Genomic DNA, 20,545 nt, shown 5'->3' with positions numbered 1-20,545 from the left:
TCTTTATCAGTCCAACAATGTGGCAGTAGAGGTGGTACAAGATCCAGAAGTGCCCACTCAAACCAAAGGGAAAGGAAAAGATAAATTGAATCAATTAAAGCTAAATTGAATAAATTAACATGACATGTAGTATCGGTGTTATTTTTGGCTGTTGATCGAGTTTGACAGCTTTGACAGCTTCAACATTTTCAGTGCGGATGCAACAGCGGAGGCAAAAATTTGTCATACCTTGTCATGACAGAATTTTTCCACTGATTCCGTCAGGACAATTCTAGTTTTGTCTGCTAAATGCATAGACCCTATGACGTATGAAGGTAAAAAAGGCCAATTCCTTAGATATTTAGTCTCTATTTTTCCTCAAACTAATTCCTCATAGTTTTAATCAATTTCCATTTTCAACAGTCTTGTTATCAATTTTTTTTTTTTAAAAAATGCCTGGTGTTTTAGATTATATTGACCTTATGGTAAAAGTTTTTATTACTCATCATGGTTGTAAGTAACCTTAAACTGATTAATCGGTTGTCTCATGATGAGCACGCCAACAAGACCGGCAACTGCGCACTTTGGAACGAAGTAAAGTTTGTCGATCGAGACTCGCATTGGTACACCAGAAGAGTCAAGGAAGCTATCCACATAAGACTTCACCCTCATAACATCAACGGGGAGTACAAAATCGAAATTCCTGAAGCTTGGAAATCAACGATCACGAAACACAACGGGAGACCGTTACGACAGCAAACCGTCGAGGGAATAACATCGGGTCAGATCTCTCGGAAAAATAGAACCGTCACGGGAACAATGGGGATCGAAATCTGCCAATCACTTTAGATCGCGTGAGCCTGAGTCGACCCAATCACCTGATGAAGACTAGCAGTAAGCAGTCGAAATGTCGTGATCTACATCTCAAGTGACTTCATCGTTGATCTTATGATTTTCTCTACAGAATCTCTTGGGAATATAATTGATTGACAACGTTTCCCGGTCTTGGTTGCCATGAAAACTCAACAGCAAGGCACTAATCGTTCATTGGAAGTGTCCTTCCCCGATGATTGGAGTCAGAACACCCCTAAGGTAGGCTATGGTTCGTCTAAGAATACTAATTTCACGTTAAAAAGAACAGACATCACTTATACTGCAAACATAGGCATACTACGCATGCAATAGTTATTTTTTTTTTGGATGGGTTGGTTGAGATGGGACATTTTGAGTGACTAACTTTTTCAATATTGTAAAAGAAAAAAGACATTTACTTTTAAAGTTTCCACCAAAAATTTCGTTCGATTGAGAGCAAAATAGATCCTGAAATTATTGGAAATAAACTCAGAGAGAGGTATTTTGTGGTCTGTTGCCACTGTTGTCTGAACAATTCTAAGCAGAAAAAACTGCTTTGGCGCCGCGCTTAGTGGCTCCTTAGCAGCCGCTGTTTGGTGTCGTCACGCGACGTGCTCTCTCTCCCCCGTCCCCGTGGCGTCACGAGACCGAACGAAAGATGCGAATGAGACTTCGCGAGTGTTTTTTAAAATTTTACAGCAGAAAGTGAACCGAAACTCAATTTGATCTCCAGAATTTAAATATTTCGTGGTCCCTTCTCTACGAATAAGTGAAAATGCATTGAACGAGGAGAAAAAGAATCATATTTTAAAGGATTTTACGAGGGGATAACAACGTTGGACTAGCTTATTTGGAACATGGAGGTTGTTTACAAGGCAATGATACGTGATGGGGTGAAGTCCAAAGTAGCCTAAGGCGGATTTGGTTGGTAGAAAACGTCAAAGCGTGTGAGAATTGCGTGTAAATTTTTTTTGTCGTGGAATAGTGTGTCTTAAAATTTAGGGTTGTTTACTGGAAAATGTCATTTTTGGGGAGAAAGCCTAAGCATGTAACATGGGATCTTCTAAAAGTATAGACACGGATATTGACATGGCTGTTGAATGTTAACTTGGCTATCGGCACAAAAAGTAAATATAGCTTGATGATCTTTTCTATCTTCGCCAAAAGAGAAACCATGAGGAAAAAACCAAAATATCGATCAAATGTGCTTTACGCAAAAACTTTGCACAAATTTTACCAGAGTCAGCAAAACTAGCCCTTCCAAAACAAACGCTATAGCGATGACTTCCTGTTGGGATTATTGCTGACGGCGTATACGATGTTAGTGAAGGGACGGTATACAAAACACGATGTAACTTTTTAATGGTGGAAAATTTCCCTGCCGACTTCTGTTACCCCGACAGACCGTAGCGACGAGGTTTAATCGAAGGTAATCCAGCACACAAACCATTGTTAATTAAGTTAAATTGTGATATCAGGGAAACTTATATTTTCATTTGCAATTAATTTTCCCTTCAACCTCTTCTTTCTTTGTTTGAATCTCTTGGGTAACGGAATGGTTATTAAGAACAAAGAGAACTTGTCAACAACAGTCTTTGAGCTTATCATTTGTTTTATTTTCCAGACTGTCACTATGAGGCTTGAAATCACAGCGAAAACCTTTACATTAGCAGCCCAGCACCTTCCTTCACCCAACCCAAATTATGCGAGAAAAATAACTTTTATTGCCTCAAATCTTTTTCATCTGATCCGGGTGGAAGACAGGTGCGATGTGGTTCACTTCGACTCTGCAAAAAAAAGGCCACATCACCGATGTGGCTTGATTAACCAACGGGTTTGTTATATATTATCGAGGTTCGACCTATGTAGGTCACCATTTTGGTAATGAAGAACAATTGCGTTTGAAACAGGTAATTTTCTGGTACGGCTTTTCGCAAAAAGCCCCGGGGGGCGTTACTGGGGGTGGGCGCTTATCATTATTCGCGTAATACTGTATTCAACTCGACGAGAAACTAAAACTTTTTTCGACAGTAAAAGTGAGCCTTTTTCCACTCTATTTAATGAAAGACGAAGAAAATTCAAATATTTTTTCGTAACTCAGCGACTAAGTGTCTTTACGTAAGATTCATTTAAGAGACCTCAGCCTTTGAAATTATTATGCTTTATTTTTCTACATTATGAAGCTTACAATTTTACGAAGTGCACGGTGTAAACTACACAAGCAAAATAATATCTATCGCCTCAAATCTTTTTCATCAATTCCTGTTGGAGGCAAGCCGATCCTTTGCGGTTCACACCACTTCGATTCTGCAACAAAAAAAAAGAAGAAAGCCACATCACCTTTATTAACTAGAGGTTTTAGATTTGCATCGCGTTTCTTAAATCGCCTTTTTTTGGGGGGGGTTCGTTCGGATAATGACGAGAGATTATAAACAGTTTGTTTTTTTTTTCTTAACAATAAATGTTGAGTCTTTTTTGGTCAAGACTTTTTACCACGGGTATTCTCGCTGTTCTTTCAAAATCCTTGCTATGTCGATGCAGACCGCCCAGTTTCAAAACGAAAAGGGTGGAATTTCCCCTTCATTTTACAGAGATCATGACTGTACATTTGTCGTCAAATCTTTCTCACTGAACTTTATCGCAGATATAAAAACAGTCACACCTGTATTCCTCACCATACATGAGCTTTTTAATTTCCATCAGTTATTCTACATTAAACACTTTTTTGTCTATTTTCTTTCAGTTTATCTACCCTAATGGCTTTTCCTGTCCGAAATATCTCATTTATATAACTTACCTAACGCAAGTAAACTGCCAAAACATCTGCAATTCCAACGTTATCTGCAATATCAAAGAGCCCGTTTACAGAATGACGCCTTCGTTGTGTTGTTTACACATCTGCTCGCAGAAACTGGTAGTTGAGCTAACCGCATTGGATCCATGGGGCATAATGATGGGAGACCCTGGATCAGGGCCTCTTCATGGGCACCCTGTCAACCCAACAACCTTTGTTTCCCAGATCTCGCCTCATGATGGGTTCCTTTGTGTATCTTTATTAGAGCTCGCATTAGAGGCCGAGCTGTAGCTACCCAGGCTACCGGATTAAACTTGAAAGCACATGCCCTGAAAATCAAATGCCTGGGCTAAAATGTCCCATAAAAGAAAAAAAAGGGGCGAAACTTCTCCCACAAATGAAATTAGCTTGGTGACTTGGATCACGGGTTAAAGCGAGATCCGTATAACCTGTACATCCGATTGTTGCAAAATTGAACTTAGCTACAACTTACCCAGACGCCATCCGGCAGTTGCCAGAGGATTATTCTCTTTGATTTCTTTGCACAAACTACCCAGAATTTGTGGTGGGCTGGTTTCAAACTACAAGCCCTTTCAGTCCATATATACCATTACATGGCACCAACTTTTTCTCCTCGACCTTCAACAGCCCGGCCGTTCTTTTTCTGTCACATGCTCACTCGCCTGGACGACGGAGCTTTGGGCCTCTTTTTGCATTTACCACTCACTGTGATAAACAATGTGCAGGCCACGAGAATGCACGAAATGAGTAAGTTTTTCATGTTCAACGAATATCTACAGAAGAGAACAACAATTTGATCAGTTTGTGAATCAGATATTACGTCAGTTTAACAAATACAAAAATATTGGATCAGAAACAGTAGATTAAGTTTGTATGTTGTAATTCTAAGTCGTTTTTGGGTGGTTGACTTTTTTGTTTCAGCATGAAAAAAACAATTTGTGACATTTTGTCTCAATGACACGTGTGCATAAAACTCTGTAAAAAAAAAAAAAAAAAAAAAAAGGGGCTGCGCGTACCGCGAATCTCCTTGAAGTTTAACAATTCTTTTCACCAGTCTGAAATCAAGCGGTTTGAAACTTGTGAAGAACGATTGAACAGATTATCATGAAGTTTCCATTTGGGTTTTATCAAGGAAGAGTTGGTGATTGTGCCGGAAAAAGCTGTTTCCTGTCATCTTTCGCTGATCTAACCTGACTTGCTCTGAGGACCTCCTGACTGAGCTCATCAGAACGAGTTCTTAAAGAAAGGGAGCGAATTTCTATGTGGAATGAAATTCTTGGTTTCCAATTAGCTACTGATGACGTTTAAGATTAATAATTGACAGCATCAAAATCTATTAAAACAATTCGTCATTGTCCTTATAATTAACCATTTACCGTGTCCCATTTTCGATTGTTTTGAATTAATGACTCTTGAACGATGTCATATTAAAATTGATCACGGTAATAAGCTCCCACGCAATTGGTGAAACATTTTTCCCGTTCACAAGAAGGTAGTCTTGACAGCTTTTAGACAAAGACAAGGGGGTCTTAGATAAGGGCAGGTCATAATTTATCACCTAGGGAGGGAGGGGAGATTGAAGGATTTTCGTTGTGTCACGCTTTAAGCTACCTGATTCCCCCCCCCCCCCCCATAAGGCTCTGTGTTACTCTTACGAACCCCTCCTCCCCCTCATTGGCAGTTTATTGGTCGTCACTTTTGTTAAGTCCTTCGTTTATTAATGTTTATACTCTGTTGGACGACGAATGGTCCCCTCAGACCCCCACTATGCAACTGAGCGCAGGTTCCTCTGTAACAATTTAGGACACTTCTTAATCGATAGATAGTTTATCTATATAACTTTGCAACCCAAAAGTTGAATTACGTCATATTTACATGGTTAAAAATAATATATATATATATATATATATATATAAATGACATTTATTACCAAAGGGAATAAATTAATTTATGCAACTGCGCCTCGTTTTATCATCACCCCAGATGGGTTACATCCGGGACTTACAATGGCAGATACTTACAGCACTAGGTTATTGGCAAGCGAGCAAGAGGCATAAATCCCTACATAATTAAAGAGATTAATACTAGATCTACAAGCGCAAACTATTAAAATATGGAATCAGAAATCTTATACCGTAGGTGCATTTGAAACAATGAAACTTCTGCGAAATCTCTCAGTTTTGAAAACCGGGTTGAATATGCGTGACTTCCTGAGGTTATAACACTTGGTATTTTGTGGGGGGAGTAAATTCTTAAGCTTACTGTCTTTGTTTTCCAAAATGTTCCTAAAAAGTTTGTCCATCAGGGCTTGTCTTCTGCCTGACAGAGTTACAAGACCTGCCTTAACTTGCGCTTCGTCATAAGGAAAACATGGAAAAATGATACGCATCGCCCTCTTACGCAGAAACCCAAAAAGAAACCCAAAAATTGTCAGTTTAATTAGCTACGGGCAGGGTGTAAGAAATGGATAAGAACACACTTCAGCGTTTCAAGAGATATTTAATGAAAAGAAAATGCTACGCTCTTCTTTTCGTAATGCATATTACCGCTTGTATTTCCTTTGGCCTTTTAAAAAACTCGTGCAAGAAGCCGGAAACGCCTTTTTAAAATCGTATTTTCTTTTAAGTACCTCTCGATGATGATATCGGTTGCCATACCCGGTAAGGGGTTGTAAGACGTAAATAAGATAGAGGAATCCCAACAGAACATGTCTCCTCCTGCTCATGCAATCAAACCATATGAATTATATGACAGAATATCACGACCGAAAATGAATCACAGCCACCACCCGTGCAATGACAAAAACAAATTTTTCATGTCATAAATTGATCCCAAGACTTTTATTTCAAAATGAGTTGATAAATAATCAAGCGTATACTGAAAACAGAAATAAGTCAACCACTATCAAAATTATTATCGCTTTACTCAAGAAGGGAATACTTTAGAATCTCAAAAAAATCTTTAAGTTGTTACGGCCAACGGTGTTTCATCCTTTCTTAAATTACCCTCAAAATGAAAAGATACCAAGAGAAGTAGCTTATCCATCGGTGATCATTAAAAGCACTCGAATTATCAGAAACGCAGCATGTCCAACAAGGATTAACATCCCACTTTCCCAGTGGATTAGATTTCACCAATTCCTCATATATTTTCAAACAGAAAGAGGAAATTAATTTTAAAATTCAGATATTTCACCACTTTCGTTCCCATGAAATTTGAACTACTGATTGTTCTTTAATGAATTTGTATTTCTAGGTCATACATACGAATTAAACTTTAGTATAAATGTTGGCTTCCTTCTCTATCTGCGTTTGCAGTGAAGGGAAATGAGTTCAAAACAAAAAAAATTTCTAGATCATACAGGTGGATTAAACTTTGGTATAAACTTTGGCTTCCCTCGAAATCTACATTGGCAGTGAAGGGAAATGTGTTTAAAACAAACGGTCACGTCTGGTGGAATGACAACTTGCCAAACTTGACTGCTACATGTACAATCTACTCAGTTATGCGCCTGAGGAAAATAAAACGGTTCGATTCCCTTTGTCAGAATAATCGCTAGTCATGAGTTGTAAAGGAAAGTGTTAAATATCCATCTTCGCCCCCTCCCCCCCCCCCCAAGAAAAAAAAATGTGCTTTATCGATTGTGGCAGAACTAAAACCTTCGAGTATTTCATGCAAATGTACGAAAAGCAAGAGATTTTTAAGAAAAAACCAAATGCAGGATAAGAAATTTTGGTTATATCAACTCAGATGATGATGTAAATTAGCGGCCATAAAGAGTTTCTAAAGCGGACGTTTCGATCTTCAGCCTCCCGTCAGAGATTTCAGAAAACGAAAAAAGGTTCGTTTACGGGGTTGAATTTCAGGTGACAGCATCAATACTGCATACCTTCCACTTCCCCTTTGTTATCAACTGCATTATACTTGACCCAGTCTCTTGCAATTGGAGCATTAAGCATTTCGTTGGTGAATCCAAATGCATCACACAGTGCAGTAGCCTGCGGTGCCACTTCTCGACACAGGTCAGCAGCTGCCTTCCCAACTTTAGCCCCAGTCCACGTGGACATCAGCCCCGAGGTGGTAAAGTAGCCGAGATCCTTCTTGATGACTGACATCTGATAGAGGTGATGAAGTTTCTGGAGAACTGGTTGCAGACCGGGATCAGCTTTATCAAGAGCTTTGTCAAAACATTCACTGATAAGTCGTTCACCATACGCCCGAGCAGCAGCTTGGACAAGATCCTGTTCCTTGTACATCCAGGAGTCGAACCTTCCTTCCTTACCAGCCTTCATCATCTTCATTCCGAGGGTCAAAAATAGATCTTGCTCTCGTGACTCTAACAGCTTCTGCAAGTATTTCGGGTTGTTGAGATTGGCCCAGCTGAAGATCCTGGTCGCAGCCTTTGGCACATAGCTGCTTGCTACCTCCATCATGGATGGCTTGAGACTCATCAGCCTCTCTGAAGCCACTTTTTGCATCAGGACTGAGTTGTCACCTTCGGCCGTCATGGAGGAGTGCGAGCCAGCGATGCCACTGCCAAACTTGTTACAGGACAAATAGCCTTGGCCCCCGCACCTTTCGCGGCAAATGGCAGCTGCTTCAGCCACATGCCAGCCAGTTATGGCCTTAATAACGCAACACATAATCACCACATCTGCATGGTCAGATCCATCATCTGCCTATGAAGGAAATGGAATGATAGGATCTAAAACAAACTCTATCAGGACCTCGCCGAGCCTCTGCTGCTCACAGCTTTTCTTGAGCTTTGCTCTTCGAAAACTTTTCACTTCTCGGAGCAGATAAACATATTCTTCTACCAAATAGAAGCTATTGTTTAGATATCCAACTAGCAACTTTCAACAAAGGAATAACAATATTGTTTACTGAAAAACAATTATAACATAACCAAAGTAAAGCGCGCGCTCTAATTGGTCAATTTAGCGTCCCCCATTTGCCCATGGGTGTACGCTGCTGACGTGAGCAAATGCAAAGACTATTTTTCCGCGCGCGCTTGTTTTTTCTGGTCGCGTAAGATTTGTTAAATAAAAGGGAACTCTTTAGCTACAATGTATCAATGTTATGTTATAAAACAAATGGTAAACACCACAGCGTACACTATTGAGTTATGGATGCACTTGGGGGGTTTGCTAAGCACTCAAGAAGCTAGAGGCGCTCTCGGCTTCGCCTCGCGAAACTCTTACGCTTCTTTCGTGCTTAGCAACCTCCCGCGTGCACCATAACTCAATAGTGTACGCTGTGGTGTTTACCATTTGTTAAAGACAAAGATACGTGTACTGTTTCAATCATTTATTACTTGATATTAGACATGTACCTGATAAACCCAGCGATCCTTAACATACTGCAGTGCAAAATCCATGGCGTAAGTAGCAGCCAGAAGTGGCATCAGAGCGTTTTGTTGGAGCTGATACTTCAGAATGGGTGTGTCAGATTTACCATCAGGACCCACTGTAAGGCGAGTTGCTGAGTAGCGGATGGCAATGGCAAGACAACCTTTGGCTGCACCTTAAGACATAATAAGAAATACCAGTATTTGCAGTGCTAGTTCTTTACAGAAGGTAAATGAACATCATATAAAATGAATAAATGCACAGCTGTGAAGGCAGCAATCAGCACCTCTGATGGGTGTGGTACAAAAATCCAGAACGGAGCACTTCACTGTATGGGGTGTAAAACTCAGAGCCTACAAAGCCTATTCAAGTCAAGGCAACACTAAATTCCAGATGTTACAGATATGATCACTCCATCCCCTCCCTGATAATTCAATGACACCCATTTCTACTCCTGGGTGGAAAAAGAGACTGTGAGAGTAAAGTGTTTTGCCCAAGAACACAACATGATGGCCTTGCCAGATCTTGAGACTGGACTGCTCCACTTCGAATATAGTACAATAACAATTAGACCACCATGCCTCCCACAGCTGGCTCTATAGTGTTTATCAAATTTAGTTCAAATTAGATGTTTTCAAAATGTTACATCTTAAGAAAAGACACATAGGGAGTCATAGAGATCAGAAAAGGGGAGGAGAGAGAGTAAGCTGGCCGAAGCGCTGGGGCCCAATTGTTTGAAAGCCAGATAGTGCTAACCCAAGGTTAAATTTTCACATGGGGTTTACTCCTTTGTTCAAAAGTCTTTTTGGGCTAATTTTCTCTATTCTATTGAGAGCATCCAAATAACAAATTATAGGGAAAATAATCATACTATAATTTCTTTTAAACTTTCAGATCTGAAATCCAATTTCACCCCGATCACAAGTTATCTTAACCCAGCTTGGAACAACTTGGCCCAGAGCTCTAGTATTTGGCGTATAGTGAACAACGGAATAAACAGTACCTTGTGACATGCTAGCTATACAGAGACGGCCTGAAAGAAGCTGGTCTGCTACAGTCAGGAAACGCTTGCGGATACTTCCTTCTATGCTTGTGGTATAAGTTCCATCCTCAGCAACATCAGAATACAAGTTGAGTAGGTTTTCTCTGGGCACACGCACATTGTCAAAGAAGAACTTGGCATTGTCCACTCCATTCAGACCCATTTTATGTCCCATGTCATGAATCTGAACTCCAGGCAGCACATTAAGGTTCTTGTCTCGAATAGGTACCAGTACACCATGGATACCTGAAATGATCAATGTTATTGTAAAATGATTTGTAAAATGACTCAGGTAATGCACACACCCTGATTTTATGATTTATGATTTACAAGATTTACCGACAGGCAGGGACACCGCAACAGCTTTGCGCCAATTATTGTGGGCCCAGTAACCCACCCATCCCACCCCAGGGGAGGACATCCACCACACAGTAATCTCATGTGTGAGAAATTAACGTCTCCTACCCCTAACCCTGCAGGAGATGGGACCTCCATTTATTCGTCCTTATCCGAGAAGACTAGAATATCTAACCGTTTCTTGATATTATAGAAAGGCAGCATATTCTTCTCAATTATTTTAAGACCTTGAGTGTTGGTCTGGCCGGGGCTCAAACCCTGGACCTCCCGCACAATAGCACAGCGCTCTATCCATTGAGCTAACCGGGAGGCAGTGTAACCAGATAGTGCTAACCCAGATAGTGCTAACCTAACCCTATGTAACCTCTGAAGATCTTCAAAACCATACTTGCATTGGAGGGCCACTCAGAGTGATTGGCTACATAGTTTCACGCTGTGTAATCACTCACTTCAACTGAAGAAACCAGTGAGCAATTCAGCCTGAATCATTTTGGATAGAGACCAAATACAATCCAGTCAGTTTCTTCTTCATTTTGTCCACCCAATGTGAAATGAACATTTTTGCTTCTTCACTCCTACTAGTCAATGGGCATGTTTCCATGAAAGCATGTGTGAACATGGTTGCATTGTTTACAATTTGTACATGTGCACCAGAAATATGTTATAAGAGTATTATCATGGTTTATCACTTTGACAGGTATAATATGAACCAACATAATGACCAGCTCCCAGTTGACTTGTTAGCTCAGTTGGTAGAGCAGTGCATCAATGTTGCAGAGGTCATGGGTTCAAATCTGATGTGGGCCTGAATTTTTTTCAGGCCTTACTTCCACTACTACATAAGTAGGGTTCATTATTAATACAAGGATTGCTTTCATACATTTCATGAAACTGCAATGCACATATATGATTTTCATATATTCAAATGCATTATTAGAGGCATGTCTGCATGCTTGCAAACAGTAGCATTGGCTGACAAATGTTAGTGGGTTAGAAGTCTCCAAAGTTATGAAAACCCAAGATACTGTAAAAACCTGCAGATAAGCTGCACCTTTTTTCCAAAAATTGTCACTAGAAATTGGGGGTGCAGCTTATCTGCGGGAACATTTGAAAAAGGCATTGCGAATGTTTTTCATTTTCACATCTGTTCTAAGGCCTGGTTACTACGCTTCAATTGTTCCGCTCACATTATTGTTGTAATGCAAAAATCTATGGAAAAACTGTGTTGAATGAAGAAACTCCTGTCAATAAATACCAGAAAAAGATCAATCATACATCAAAGTTGGTAGAAATGATGTTCCTTATATTAAAGTGCTAAAATTGTGGGTAAGAGTTTGAAGTTTTTTCTGTTGCAATGTTAATAGTGAGTTTATGTTTGATGAACAGTGGATGAAGAAGACTTCTCAAGACTCGACTTCGGATTTCTTTTGATTTCTTTCAAAAAATTTGTTTTCAAAATTTGAGCTGCTAAATTCAGGGTGCAGCTTATCTGCGGGTGTGGCTTATCTGCGGGGGCAGCTTATCTGCAGGTGCAGCTTACCTGCAGGTGCGGCTTATCTGTGGGTGTGACTTGTCTGCGGGTTTGTATGGTACATTCTCATTTTAATGATTGTTAACCTTTTAAACCCTAACCGTGACTGGCTTCTAATTTCTCCATACATTATCACCATTGGATCAAAATATAGAGGTGATGAGAATAAAGGTAATAATCACCAATGATTGACTATACAAATTCTCCCCGTCAGCTCCAGAGGCAATTTAGACAGAACAGTGTAGAGGATATGGATATTAACATGGTGTACAAGGTTAAAAGCCCTGAAAACAAAATCTAGTTTTTTTACAACTGAAAAGTGAAAGTACAAAATATTTATTTATTGAAATGACCTCTGCTTTCTCCTACAGTACCTTGATTGACACCATCGACATAAAGCTGGGAGAACACAATGATGTGATGGGCATGGCAAGCACCATTGGTGATCCAATATTTCTGTGCCAGTGCATTTGGTGTATTGACAATAAACTCCTTAGTCTCCTTGTCATAGGTGGCTGTTGTTTCCATCTGTACTGCATTGTTTCCGTATCCAAGTTCTGTCAGACCAAAACAGCCCACAGCCTCCAGTGAATCGATACCCTTGGTTTATTGGGAAAACAAAAAGGGAGAGAGATCTTGCAGTCAGTCAGAAGGTCAAATGAAACCTTTTCACCGATAACTTTTTCAATATAAACTTCCCATTTTCCAGAAACTTATAATTATTAGAGGATATGGACCAGAGATATATTACAAATGCTACAATCTGATTGGCTGCACTACTCAGTCTTTTCCCTGATAAAGAATGGGTAACTGAGTAGCCCTTAAAGTGTGAAATTGTGAACAAATTAACCCTTTAGGGGGATTTCTCAGTATTGCATTGCACATCTTGCACTGTGCATAACAATAAGGTAATCAGATAAATAAGCATGCACACACTCCAAGAACACAGTGTCATTTTTTCAATCAGTAGACCACGTAGAGGTACAATGGTCTTTAGCTCTTTAACAAGCATGGTGACTTATATTTATTTATTGCATAATTTTGGTGTAAAAATTATCCCCTTTAAATTGGAGAAATTAAAAAAAAAATCTATTAAAGGAAAAAAAGATATAGCTACAAGTTTGCATGAAGGCCATTATTCAATGAAGCAAATTATGATCTCGATTCAAGCAAGGACACAAGGAACATTTAAAGTCAACATGGTTTAAAATTACATGATTTTTCCCCAAATTATCAAATAAAGGGAGTTACCATAATTTCCGGCTGTTTACCCGCAGATAATCTGTTAATTTTGCATTAAACAGCATCACTGCGGGTAATAGGGAGGTGCGTATACAATAATCGGCTGGTGCAGGTAATCGGCCGTGCGGGTAAACGGCCGGAAATTACATATAATTTACGTAATTACGTATAATTTTCCCTGATAAAGAATATGACGAGGCGCTAGCGTGCACTGGGCTTATCTCGCTGCATGAGCGGTGCGAGAATATTGCCAACAAGCTCTTTTCTAACGCTCTTGTACCAGGTCACAAGCTGCATAAGCTCCTGCCGCCCAGGAATGTATCTAGAGTGGACTTAAGGAAAAAGCGCGCTTTCAATTTACCTGTGGTACACATGAACAGGTGCCGTGATAGTTTCATCTTTCATCATTCATGGACGCATTGTAGAAGCTGACCCTATTGCATGTTACCTAATTTTTAATATTTTAAAAGTATGTATGATGTACAATCCTCGCAGTAGAGAGCACTATTTATGCAAAAGCGAAAATCAGACCTGAAAAAAATCAGGCCTGTACAGGATTCGAACCACTGACTTCTGCGATACTAGCATAGCGCTCTACCGATTGAGCTACCAAGCCAACTGGGAGCAGGCCGTTAAGCTGATTTGTAATAAACCCGTGATGATAAATCAGATACAATGAGCCCTGCACTAGTATCGCAGAGGTCAGTGGTTCGAATCCCGTACAGGCCTGATTTTTTTCAGGTCTGATTTTTGCTTTTGCATAAATAGCACTCTCTACTGCGAGGTTTGCGCATCATACGTATCTAATTCCGCAGTTCAAAGTATATAAACTTCATATATTCATTGTATTTTAAAAGTATGTTACCATTTCTTATATATTTCTTAATATTGTAAATGAATGCGTAATTCAACCCTTGGTTGCAATGTTTTTCAAATAAACTATCTATCTATCTATCTGTGTTGAATACATATCTACACATTACTCACACCTGAGAGTTAAAGGATTACATTAATTACGAAAAAACATTCTACCTTGTTGTAAAGATTTGAACCAGTAGATTTTTACAAAAACAATGAGATTATTTGCTAAAAATTTCCTTGCAAACTGCTTTTGAAACTACAACTTTGTTTTGGAATAGTATGGGTTATACAGAAAGCTTTCCCTCGTTTTAAGTGAGTACACGGTCACGTTCATCAGTGAGACAAATAGATATTGATATCATTTAGAAAGAATTTTTGGAAATTCAAAGGAAACAGTGCTGTCATACACAATGAATATATGAAATTAATACATCTGAACTGCGGTTATAGAAACGTACTTGTGCACAATCCTTGCAGAAAAGAGCACTATTTATTAAAGCAATAGTGAAAATCAGACCCAGGTGAAAAAATTCAGGCCTGTATGGGATTTGAACCACTGACCTCTGGGATACCAGTGCAGCGCTCTACCAACTAAGCTAACAAGCCAGCTGGGAACAGGTCATCAAATTAGTCCAACATAAACCCGTAAGATGATAAATCAAACACAACGAATATATGAAATTCATATAGCTGAACTGCAGTTATAGAAACGTATTTGTGCACGATCCTCGTAGTAAAGAGCACTACTTAAGTCCTACACAATAGGACTTAACCCTTTAAAACCTGAGAGTGACTAACATCTAATTTCTCCCAATGATGAAACTGCTGAATCATTCATTACAATCACAAGAATAAAGGAAATGATCACCAACCTCAGGTTTGATTTTCAACCCTTTGACTATTTAGACTGACTAGCACCTAATTTCTCCTTAAAATATCACCCCTCAATCAAATATTAAGGTCATGAGGATAAAGGAAATGATCACCAATTAAAAAAAGCTCTTGATTTTAGACAAATTCTCCTTACCAGCACCTAAGGAAATGTATAGAGAACAGTATGGAGAATATGCATACTGATGTGACAGTGAACAGGGTTAAACCAAATTAATTCTCTTTTGTATCGAAGGAAATGTAGGGAAAAAGTATAGAAAATTATGAATTCTGGTTTTACGGTGAATCAGCAACCTAAAATGTTCCAATTTAACAAGAATCTCAAACAGTAATTGTTTCTGTCGTCTGTCCATGTAGGTTAAGTTATGTAACATGTTTGGAACACTCTAACGCAGTAGCATCGCTTGCTATCAGTAAAACTACGGGAGACGTTAAAGTTCAAATAAAATATACCAATACTCTAACTAAATCGAAAAATGAGCAAAACATTTCTACCTCTAGCAGTTTGTTATGGTGTCTTTCGGTACCTAGCTTCAACACAGTACCACCAAATAAGTTAAACTGGACTGTCATCTTGGTAGCCATTGCTGCATCCACCACGGCGGCCATTTCATGGGCTGCGAAGATCCAAAGAGGGTTGTTTTTGAAGTCTAACACGGAAATAAATCCTTGATTACAGAGTGTCTTCAGTCTCTTCAAGGCCAAGTCTCTCTCTTCGTCCAGGGAAATGTTGTACTTTGGGGTCATCAGAGGATCCTCAGAAAAGATCTTGCGAAATTTCGCTCTCTTGTCGTGGTTATCGTGATCCAACAAATGGATCATTTTCGCCACATCAAAGGATGGCTTACCCCATACATCTCGGAGTTTTTGTGGATCAAACCGGGCAGTAGAACATGAAAATGAACGAGTGTTTCTCGAATCCTGATATTGTGTCCCTTTCATAGTAGCCGCACTCGTCGATCGATTCGAGGGTGAATAAAAATATTTCCCAAGCCCAGATTTAGAGACAGACCTTGGAAATCCCCTTAGGGCTTTAAACCCGGCCGAAAACATGGCTAAAATAGACAAAATGAAAGCCTTTAGATAAGCAGTAAAAAGTCCATCCTTTCCATCATCGTTGTCTGGTGTCTTCGTGTCTTCAGGTTCGTTTCCAGTCTCTTCGCCATCCAAATCTGGAGAGACGAACACACAAAAACCAATGCTCGATTAAAGTTTGTTACGAGCGTAAGTTTTTGCTTACCGACTATATTTGCACCTCCAAATAGTTTGTATGTTTACTGGGAACCAGAGTGATACAGGCATGCCGTTATTAAAAAGAATACTTTACAAGGGGGGGTAGGTACCACGGGAGGAATTTGTCCCTGCCTTCCCCTCCCCCGTCCTGTCCTTGTTCGCCATATCAGCATTAGGCGAAAAAGTTACGAAACCAAACTTTTCGACCTGTTATATCTCCACATAAACGCAGGTATTAAAATTCCGTCCCGAGATCAAATATTTTGGCTGCTTGACCATAGTAGAGGTCGCCGATTGTTCGCAAACTTCACAGGTCATTGCTTATAATCGCCTTGACGTGAACTCGCGGTAGACCAAATGATCGATTACTCCAGGGCCGGCAAAGTTCTTTTTAAAAGTGACAAGAAAAAAGTACAGGGGCGATTTGAATTTAATACTAACATGGCAGCTTTCTGGAGTCATACGCTGCGAATGTTTTCAAAATACCTCGAATGAAAATGTATCCGGTCTTTTCGTCCAAGAGTCTTTTCGTCAAATAATTTGGATATATCAACAAAGTTGAAATGGTAAATTGGCCACCGTAACGATTACAAAAGCTGACGTTTCGAGCGTTAGCCCTTCGTCGGAGCGAAGGGCTAACGAAGGGCTAACGAAGGGCTAATCTATTTGCTCCGACGAAGGGCTAACGCTCGAAACGTCAGCTTTTGTAATCGCTACGGTGGCCAATTTACCACTTCAATTTTGTTGATATATCCAAATTATTTCGTTACTCCCACCGACGCAGCCCCAAACAGTTTCTTTCGAAACTATCAGCCTCTTTTCGTCAAAGTCTTTTCGTCCAAAGTCTTAGGTCCATTCGTCCAATATCAAGTCTTTTCGTCAAAGTTATAACATTGTCTTAAATGAAGTTGTAAAGCGATATATTTTATTAAACAGTGACAAAAATAAAGACTTGCCGTTTACTCATTTCTCGCGAAAGAAATATATCTTATTAGACGTTTTGTTGTGTAGTATCGCTGAGTATTTTTACGAGCTGAGTTGTGCCGTATTTTGACGAGCCTGTAGGGCGATTCAAAATACAAATAACAAGTAAAAACACTCAGCGATACTACACAACAAAACGTCTTATAATTTATTTATTATCCAAGGCGCCAAACTGTTATTTCAGTGCAGGCGAATTTCGCGGATATTTATTTACGGGAAGTGCGTGGCAGAAGTATGCGAAGCGGAACGGAATTGGCTCGTTGTCGTGTTGCTTTTCATATTTTCTTCAATAAATGAAGAAATTTCCTGGTCGTCTAGCTGTTTTTATTCGTTCGATTCATCTGATAAACTTGGATATATTTTTGCCAGCCATTCTGACTCTTCGTCGTCGGAAATATGATTCAAATTGTCCGCCATTTTTTCTTTTTTTCTGCGATGCGAGAAAACCTGTTTACCGTTACTCTAGAGTACAAATAACGCGTGATATTTGTACTCATCTATGGCGTTATTTGAACTCTACGAAGTGTAATCGGATAATAAATGGGAAAATTAGGCTAATACTGAGGATAACATCACTAAGCGTCTGACATAACCAACAACATGTCGAACATGATAAAGAAATAACATTAAGCCAAAATTGGCCTCAAATAAGCATCTTCTCTGTGTATTTATCGGAATTAACGACGTTCAATTCGTAAACGAGGATTGTTGATTGAAGCTATCGGAACCAAAATGGCAACGGCTTGCACTAATAAGTTCTTTATATAGCTTTAGCTTATCTAGCCTTCTAAAAGTTATTTATTTGCTTCCAGAAAAGACTTACAATTAGACGAACAGACTTAGATGAAAAACTTTTGGAAAACATTAAGTTTCAATGCTCCATGGAACTTTTTTTCAACTTTCCTTTAGCATATTCGTCAGCAATTTGTCTACCCAGCTGCTATTGCGGACTCCACTTTGAGCAACATTCGTCGCCATCTAAAATCGGAAAGATCGTGCAATTTTATGTCGCTTGATTTTCCTTTAAAATGTTTCTTGATCATACCTGTCATTCCGGGATTTTTTACCTTCTCTTCCATAGACGATTTTGTTGCAGTAGCGTTTTTTTTCCACTTCTAATCATTTTAAGATTATCAAAACAATTCCTTGCTCCTAACTCCATCTATTTACGCAACTAGACATTGCGTGACAGTCTTGTGACTTGTCATGTGACGGAAGTGAACCTACCGCGAATAAAAAGGCATGGGATTTTCTACAAGATATCCATGGAGATAGTTAAAAGTGAAAATATTAAATAAAAATGGCTTACCTTATCCATACGTGTGTTGTTTGCTCCTGGTGTCGTTATTTTACCGATTTAATTAAGCCGTCTTCTCTTAAGAAGAGAAAACTAGGATTTAAAAAAACCGCTAAAATCAAGTTAAATCGGTAAAATAACGACACCAGGAGCAAACAACACATGTACCGTTGTAGGCTTGTACCGTTGTAGGTTTGTACCGTTGTAGGTTTGTACCGTTGTAGGTTTGTACCGTTGTAGGTTTGTACCGTTGTAGGTTTGTACCATTGTAGGTTTGTACCGTTGTAGGTTTGTACTTCCGTTCCCCCCTAAGAACCATGTGATCCCCCCCTCCCAAAAAAAATACTTTTCCCCCTCGGACGAGATATAATGACTAATCTGATTATAAAAACTCTTTACGGAACAGCCACGTGACCATAGATTAAAAAGGTGCTTTAGGTTGAAAATCAATCGGGTAAAAAACTTTAACAAAGTTCCATTGCATTCATGGCCATGCTTTAACTTTACTGCTCAGTGAGTTTCAGCGAGATCTCTTAAATCTTTTTATATCATATGTGTAATTTTTGATCTGGACTGGTTTAGTGACAGCTACAATCACTATCAGCGACATCCGCTCTGCGAATCCTTAAATGAAGTAAATCCCCTTCAATATCTTAAAAAAAAACCATAATGACCAGAAATGTGACGTACTTTAAATTCGTAACGTTTTGTCTCGTGCAAACAGAAATCAAAGACGCTTTTCCAGTATACTGTGACATGTTCAAAGGAGGTTGGCGATACCGAGTTTATTTATATGATAAATTAAATTGTTTGCATTATTTTTATTATTATTTATTATTTTTCTTACCATTTTTTTCTTCGTCGCACGCTCCATACTTTTGCTGAAAATTTTTTTTATTCATTTATTGAAATTTTCAATTGAGAGTCCATAATGATTCAGGATTTAACTGACTGTGCCTCTCTTCATTGTGAGATTGGTCGAGGAAACTCGCGCCACATTTCAAGCAGACGCTCACCTAACTGAAGCCAATTTCAGAAAGTTTGCACTTTTCATTGTTCTTCTCTTTGATTGGTTGTTGTGATCTTTGCTCACGACACTCGAAGAGTGATTTAAATTGGGTGAAAATAGATCCATGTACTTTTTTTCTTTTTTATGCTTACATTTTTATTCAACTTCTAATTTTAATGGACCTTTCAATTACAGCGTGAATCCTTTGAAAGAAGTGTTAGCTCTTTAACCCCTTTCCCCCTCCCCCACCGGCCTCCTCTACATAATCGTCAGTTTCCTTAGTGACCAATATGCCGGTTCAGCATCAAACTTGGGTGATTTGAGTTCAAATGCAACTTTGGCCCGGTTGAATACAGCTCTTCCCTTTAAATAATTACGAGAATTGATTCACAAGGGAGTGAGCGGGGAATCAAAATTTAGAAAACAAAGAGTTCGGCAGACGGGTGACCAGGCATGAAGAGGTCCTGACTTGGGGGAATGTGACTTAAACAGAAATGCTGATGAAATCTGAATCTGATAAGATTCAGCAATGCATTTATATTTACATTGCTTTCCTTTTTTTCTGTCAGCTTGTGAGGATAAAAACCGCCATTGTCCATACTGGGCATTAATTGGTGAATGCAGAAAAAAAATCCATATTATATACTGCACAATTGTTGCAAAAGTTGCAAAGCCACTCCAGGTATGCAAGAATAATTTTTCAAAAATTCAAATAAGTTATACATAACATTTTAAAATTGGGTGAGAATAGATCCATGCATTTTTGTTTATGCTTACATTTTCATTCATTTGCAATTTATATGCACCACAATGGGAATTCCCTGACCTTTCAATTACAATGTAAATCCTTCGGTAATTTGCAGAAATGCTGATAGGATCTGATAAGATTCCGCGATGCACTTATATTAACATTGCTTTTCTTTTTTCTGTCAGTTTGTGAGGATAAAAACCTACAATGTCCTCACTGGGCATCAATTGACGAATGCACAAAAAATCCAAAATATATGTTGCACAATTGCTTCAAAAGTTGCGGTGTCTGTATAGGTATGCGAGGGTAATTTTTCAGAATTCAAATAAGTTATACATAACATTTTAAAATTGGGT

General features: G+C 39.1%; 2 protein-coding genes, 1 long non-coding RNA gene and 1 pseudogene across 6 annotated transcripts in view; 2 read left to right on the top strand and 2 right to left on the bottom strand.

Annotated features, from left to right (window-relative positions):
• Positions 1-169: 169 nt before the first annotated feature.
• On the top strand, positions 170-5,264 carry LOC148727949 (uncharacterized). 3 transcript variants are annotated; one of them, XM_088763183.1, is made up of 3 exons: positions 170-1,071; positions 2,456-2,595; positions 3,575-5,264. In XM_088763183.1, the coding sequence occupies exons 1-3, from the start codon at positions 994-996 to the stop codon at positions 3,621-3,623; spliced, it is 267 nt and encodes an 88-aa protein (XP_088619309.1). In that variant the 5' UTR covers positions 170-993; the 3' UTR covers positions 3,624-5,264. The 3 variants fall into 3 exon arrangements, 2 of the variants coding, with proteins under 2 accessions (XP_088619309.1, XP_088619308.1); XR_016002462.1 differs by having other exon boundaries at positions 170-2,741; XM_088763182.1 differs by lacking the exon at positions 2,456-2,595.
• Positions 2,735-4,798, bottom strand: LOC148727950 (uncharacterized). The gene is made up of 3 exons (XR_016002463.1): positions 4,663-4,798; positions 4,119-4,419; positions 2,735-3,672 (listed from the first exon to the last, which is right to left on the bottom strand). It is a non-coding gene; the product is annotated as an uncharacterized LOC148727950 (long non-coding RNA).
• Positions 5,265-6,467: 1,203 nt separating the features above from the next.
• On the bottom strand, positions 6,468-18,309 carry LOC111323200 (uncharacterized). Its single transcript, XM_022926510.2, has 6 exons — positions 18,181-18,309; positions 15,414-16,090; positions 12,299-12,524; positions 9,998-10,282; positions 8,979-9,169; positions 6,468-8,325 (listed from the first exon to the last, which is right to left on the bottom strand). The coding sequence occupies exons 1-6, from the start codon at positions 18,212-18,214 to the stop codon at positions 7,522-7,524; spliced, it is 2,217 nt and encodes a 738-aa protein (XP_022782245.2). The 5' UTR covers positions 18,215-18,309; the 3' UTR covers positions 6,468-7,521.
• Positions 18,310-20,352: 2,043 nt separating this feature from the next.
• Positions 20,353-20,545, top strand: part of LOC148727945 (uncharacterized) — a 33,927-nt pseudogene continuing 33,734 nt past the window's right edge. The window contains exon 1 of the transcript XR_016002561.1: positions 20,353-20,485. The product of XR_016002561.1 is annotated as an uncharacterized LOC148727945 (transcript). The remainder of the gene's footprint in view (positions 20,486-20,545) is intronic.

The sequence above is a fragment of the Stylophora pistillata genome, chromosome 6 (genome assembly GCF_964205215.1).
Source record: "Stylophora pistillata chromosome 6, jaStyPist1.2, whole genome shotgun sequence".
In the NCBI taxonomy this organism is placed as follows: Eukaryota; Metazoa; Cnidaria; class Anthozoa; order Scleractinia; family Pocilloporidae; genus Stylophora; species Stylophora pistillata.
The sequence above is the reverse complement of the archived record's forward strand: the minus strand, read 5'-3'. Positions and strand labels throughout refer to the sequence as shown.

Coding starts and splice junctions, on each gene's coding strand:
- LOC111323200 (XM_022926510.2), bottom strand. CDS start 18,214: ATGGAAGAGAAGGTAAAAAATCCCGGAATGACAG. Junction 12,525..15,413: donor ACCATAACAAACTGCTAGAG/GTAGAAATGTTT, acceptor CAATAAACCAAG/GGTATCGATTCACTGGAGGC. Junction 9,170..9,997: donor TATAGCTAGCATGTCACAAG/GTACTGTTTATT, acceptor TTATGTCTTAAG/GTGCAGCCAAAGGTTGTCTT.
- LOC148727949 (XM_088763182.1), top strand. CDS start 994: ATGAAAACTCAACAGCAAGGCACTAATCGTTCATTGGAAGTGTCCTTC. Junction 1,072..3,574: donor GGAGTCAGAACACCCCTAAG/GTAGGCTATGGT, acceptor ATTTTCTTTCAG/TTTATCTACCCTAATGGCTT.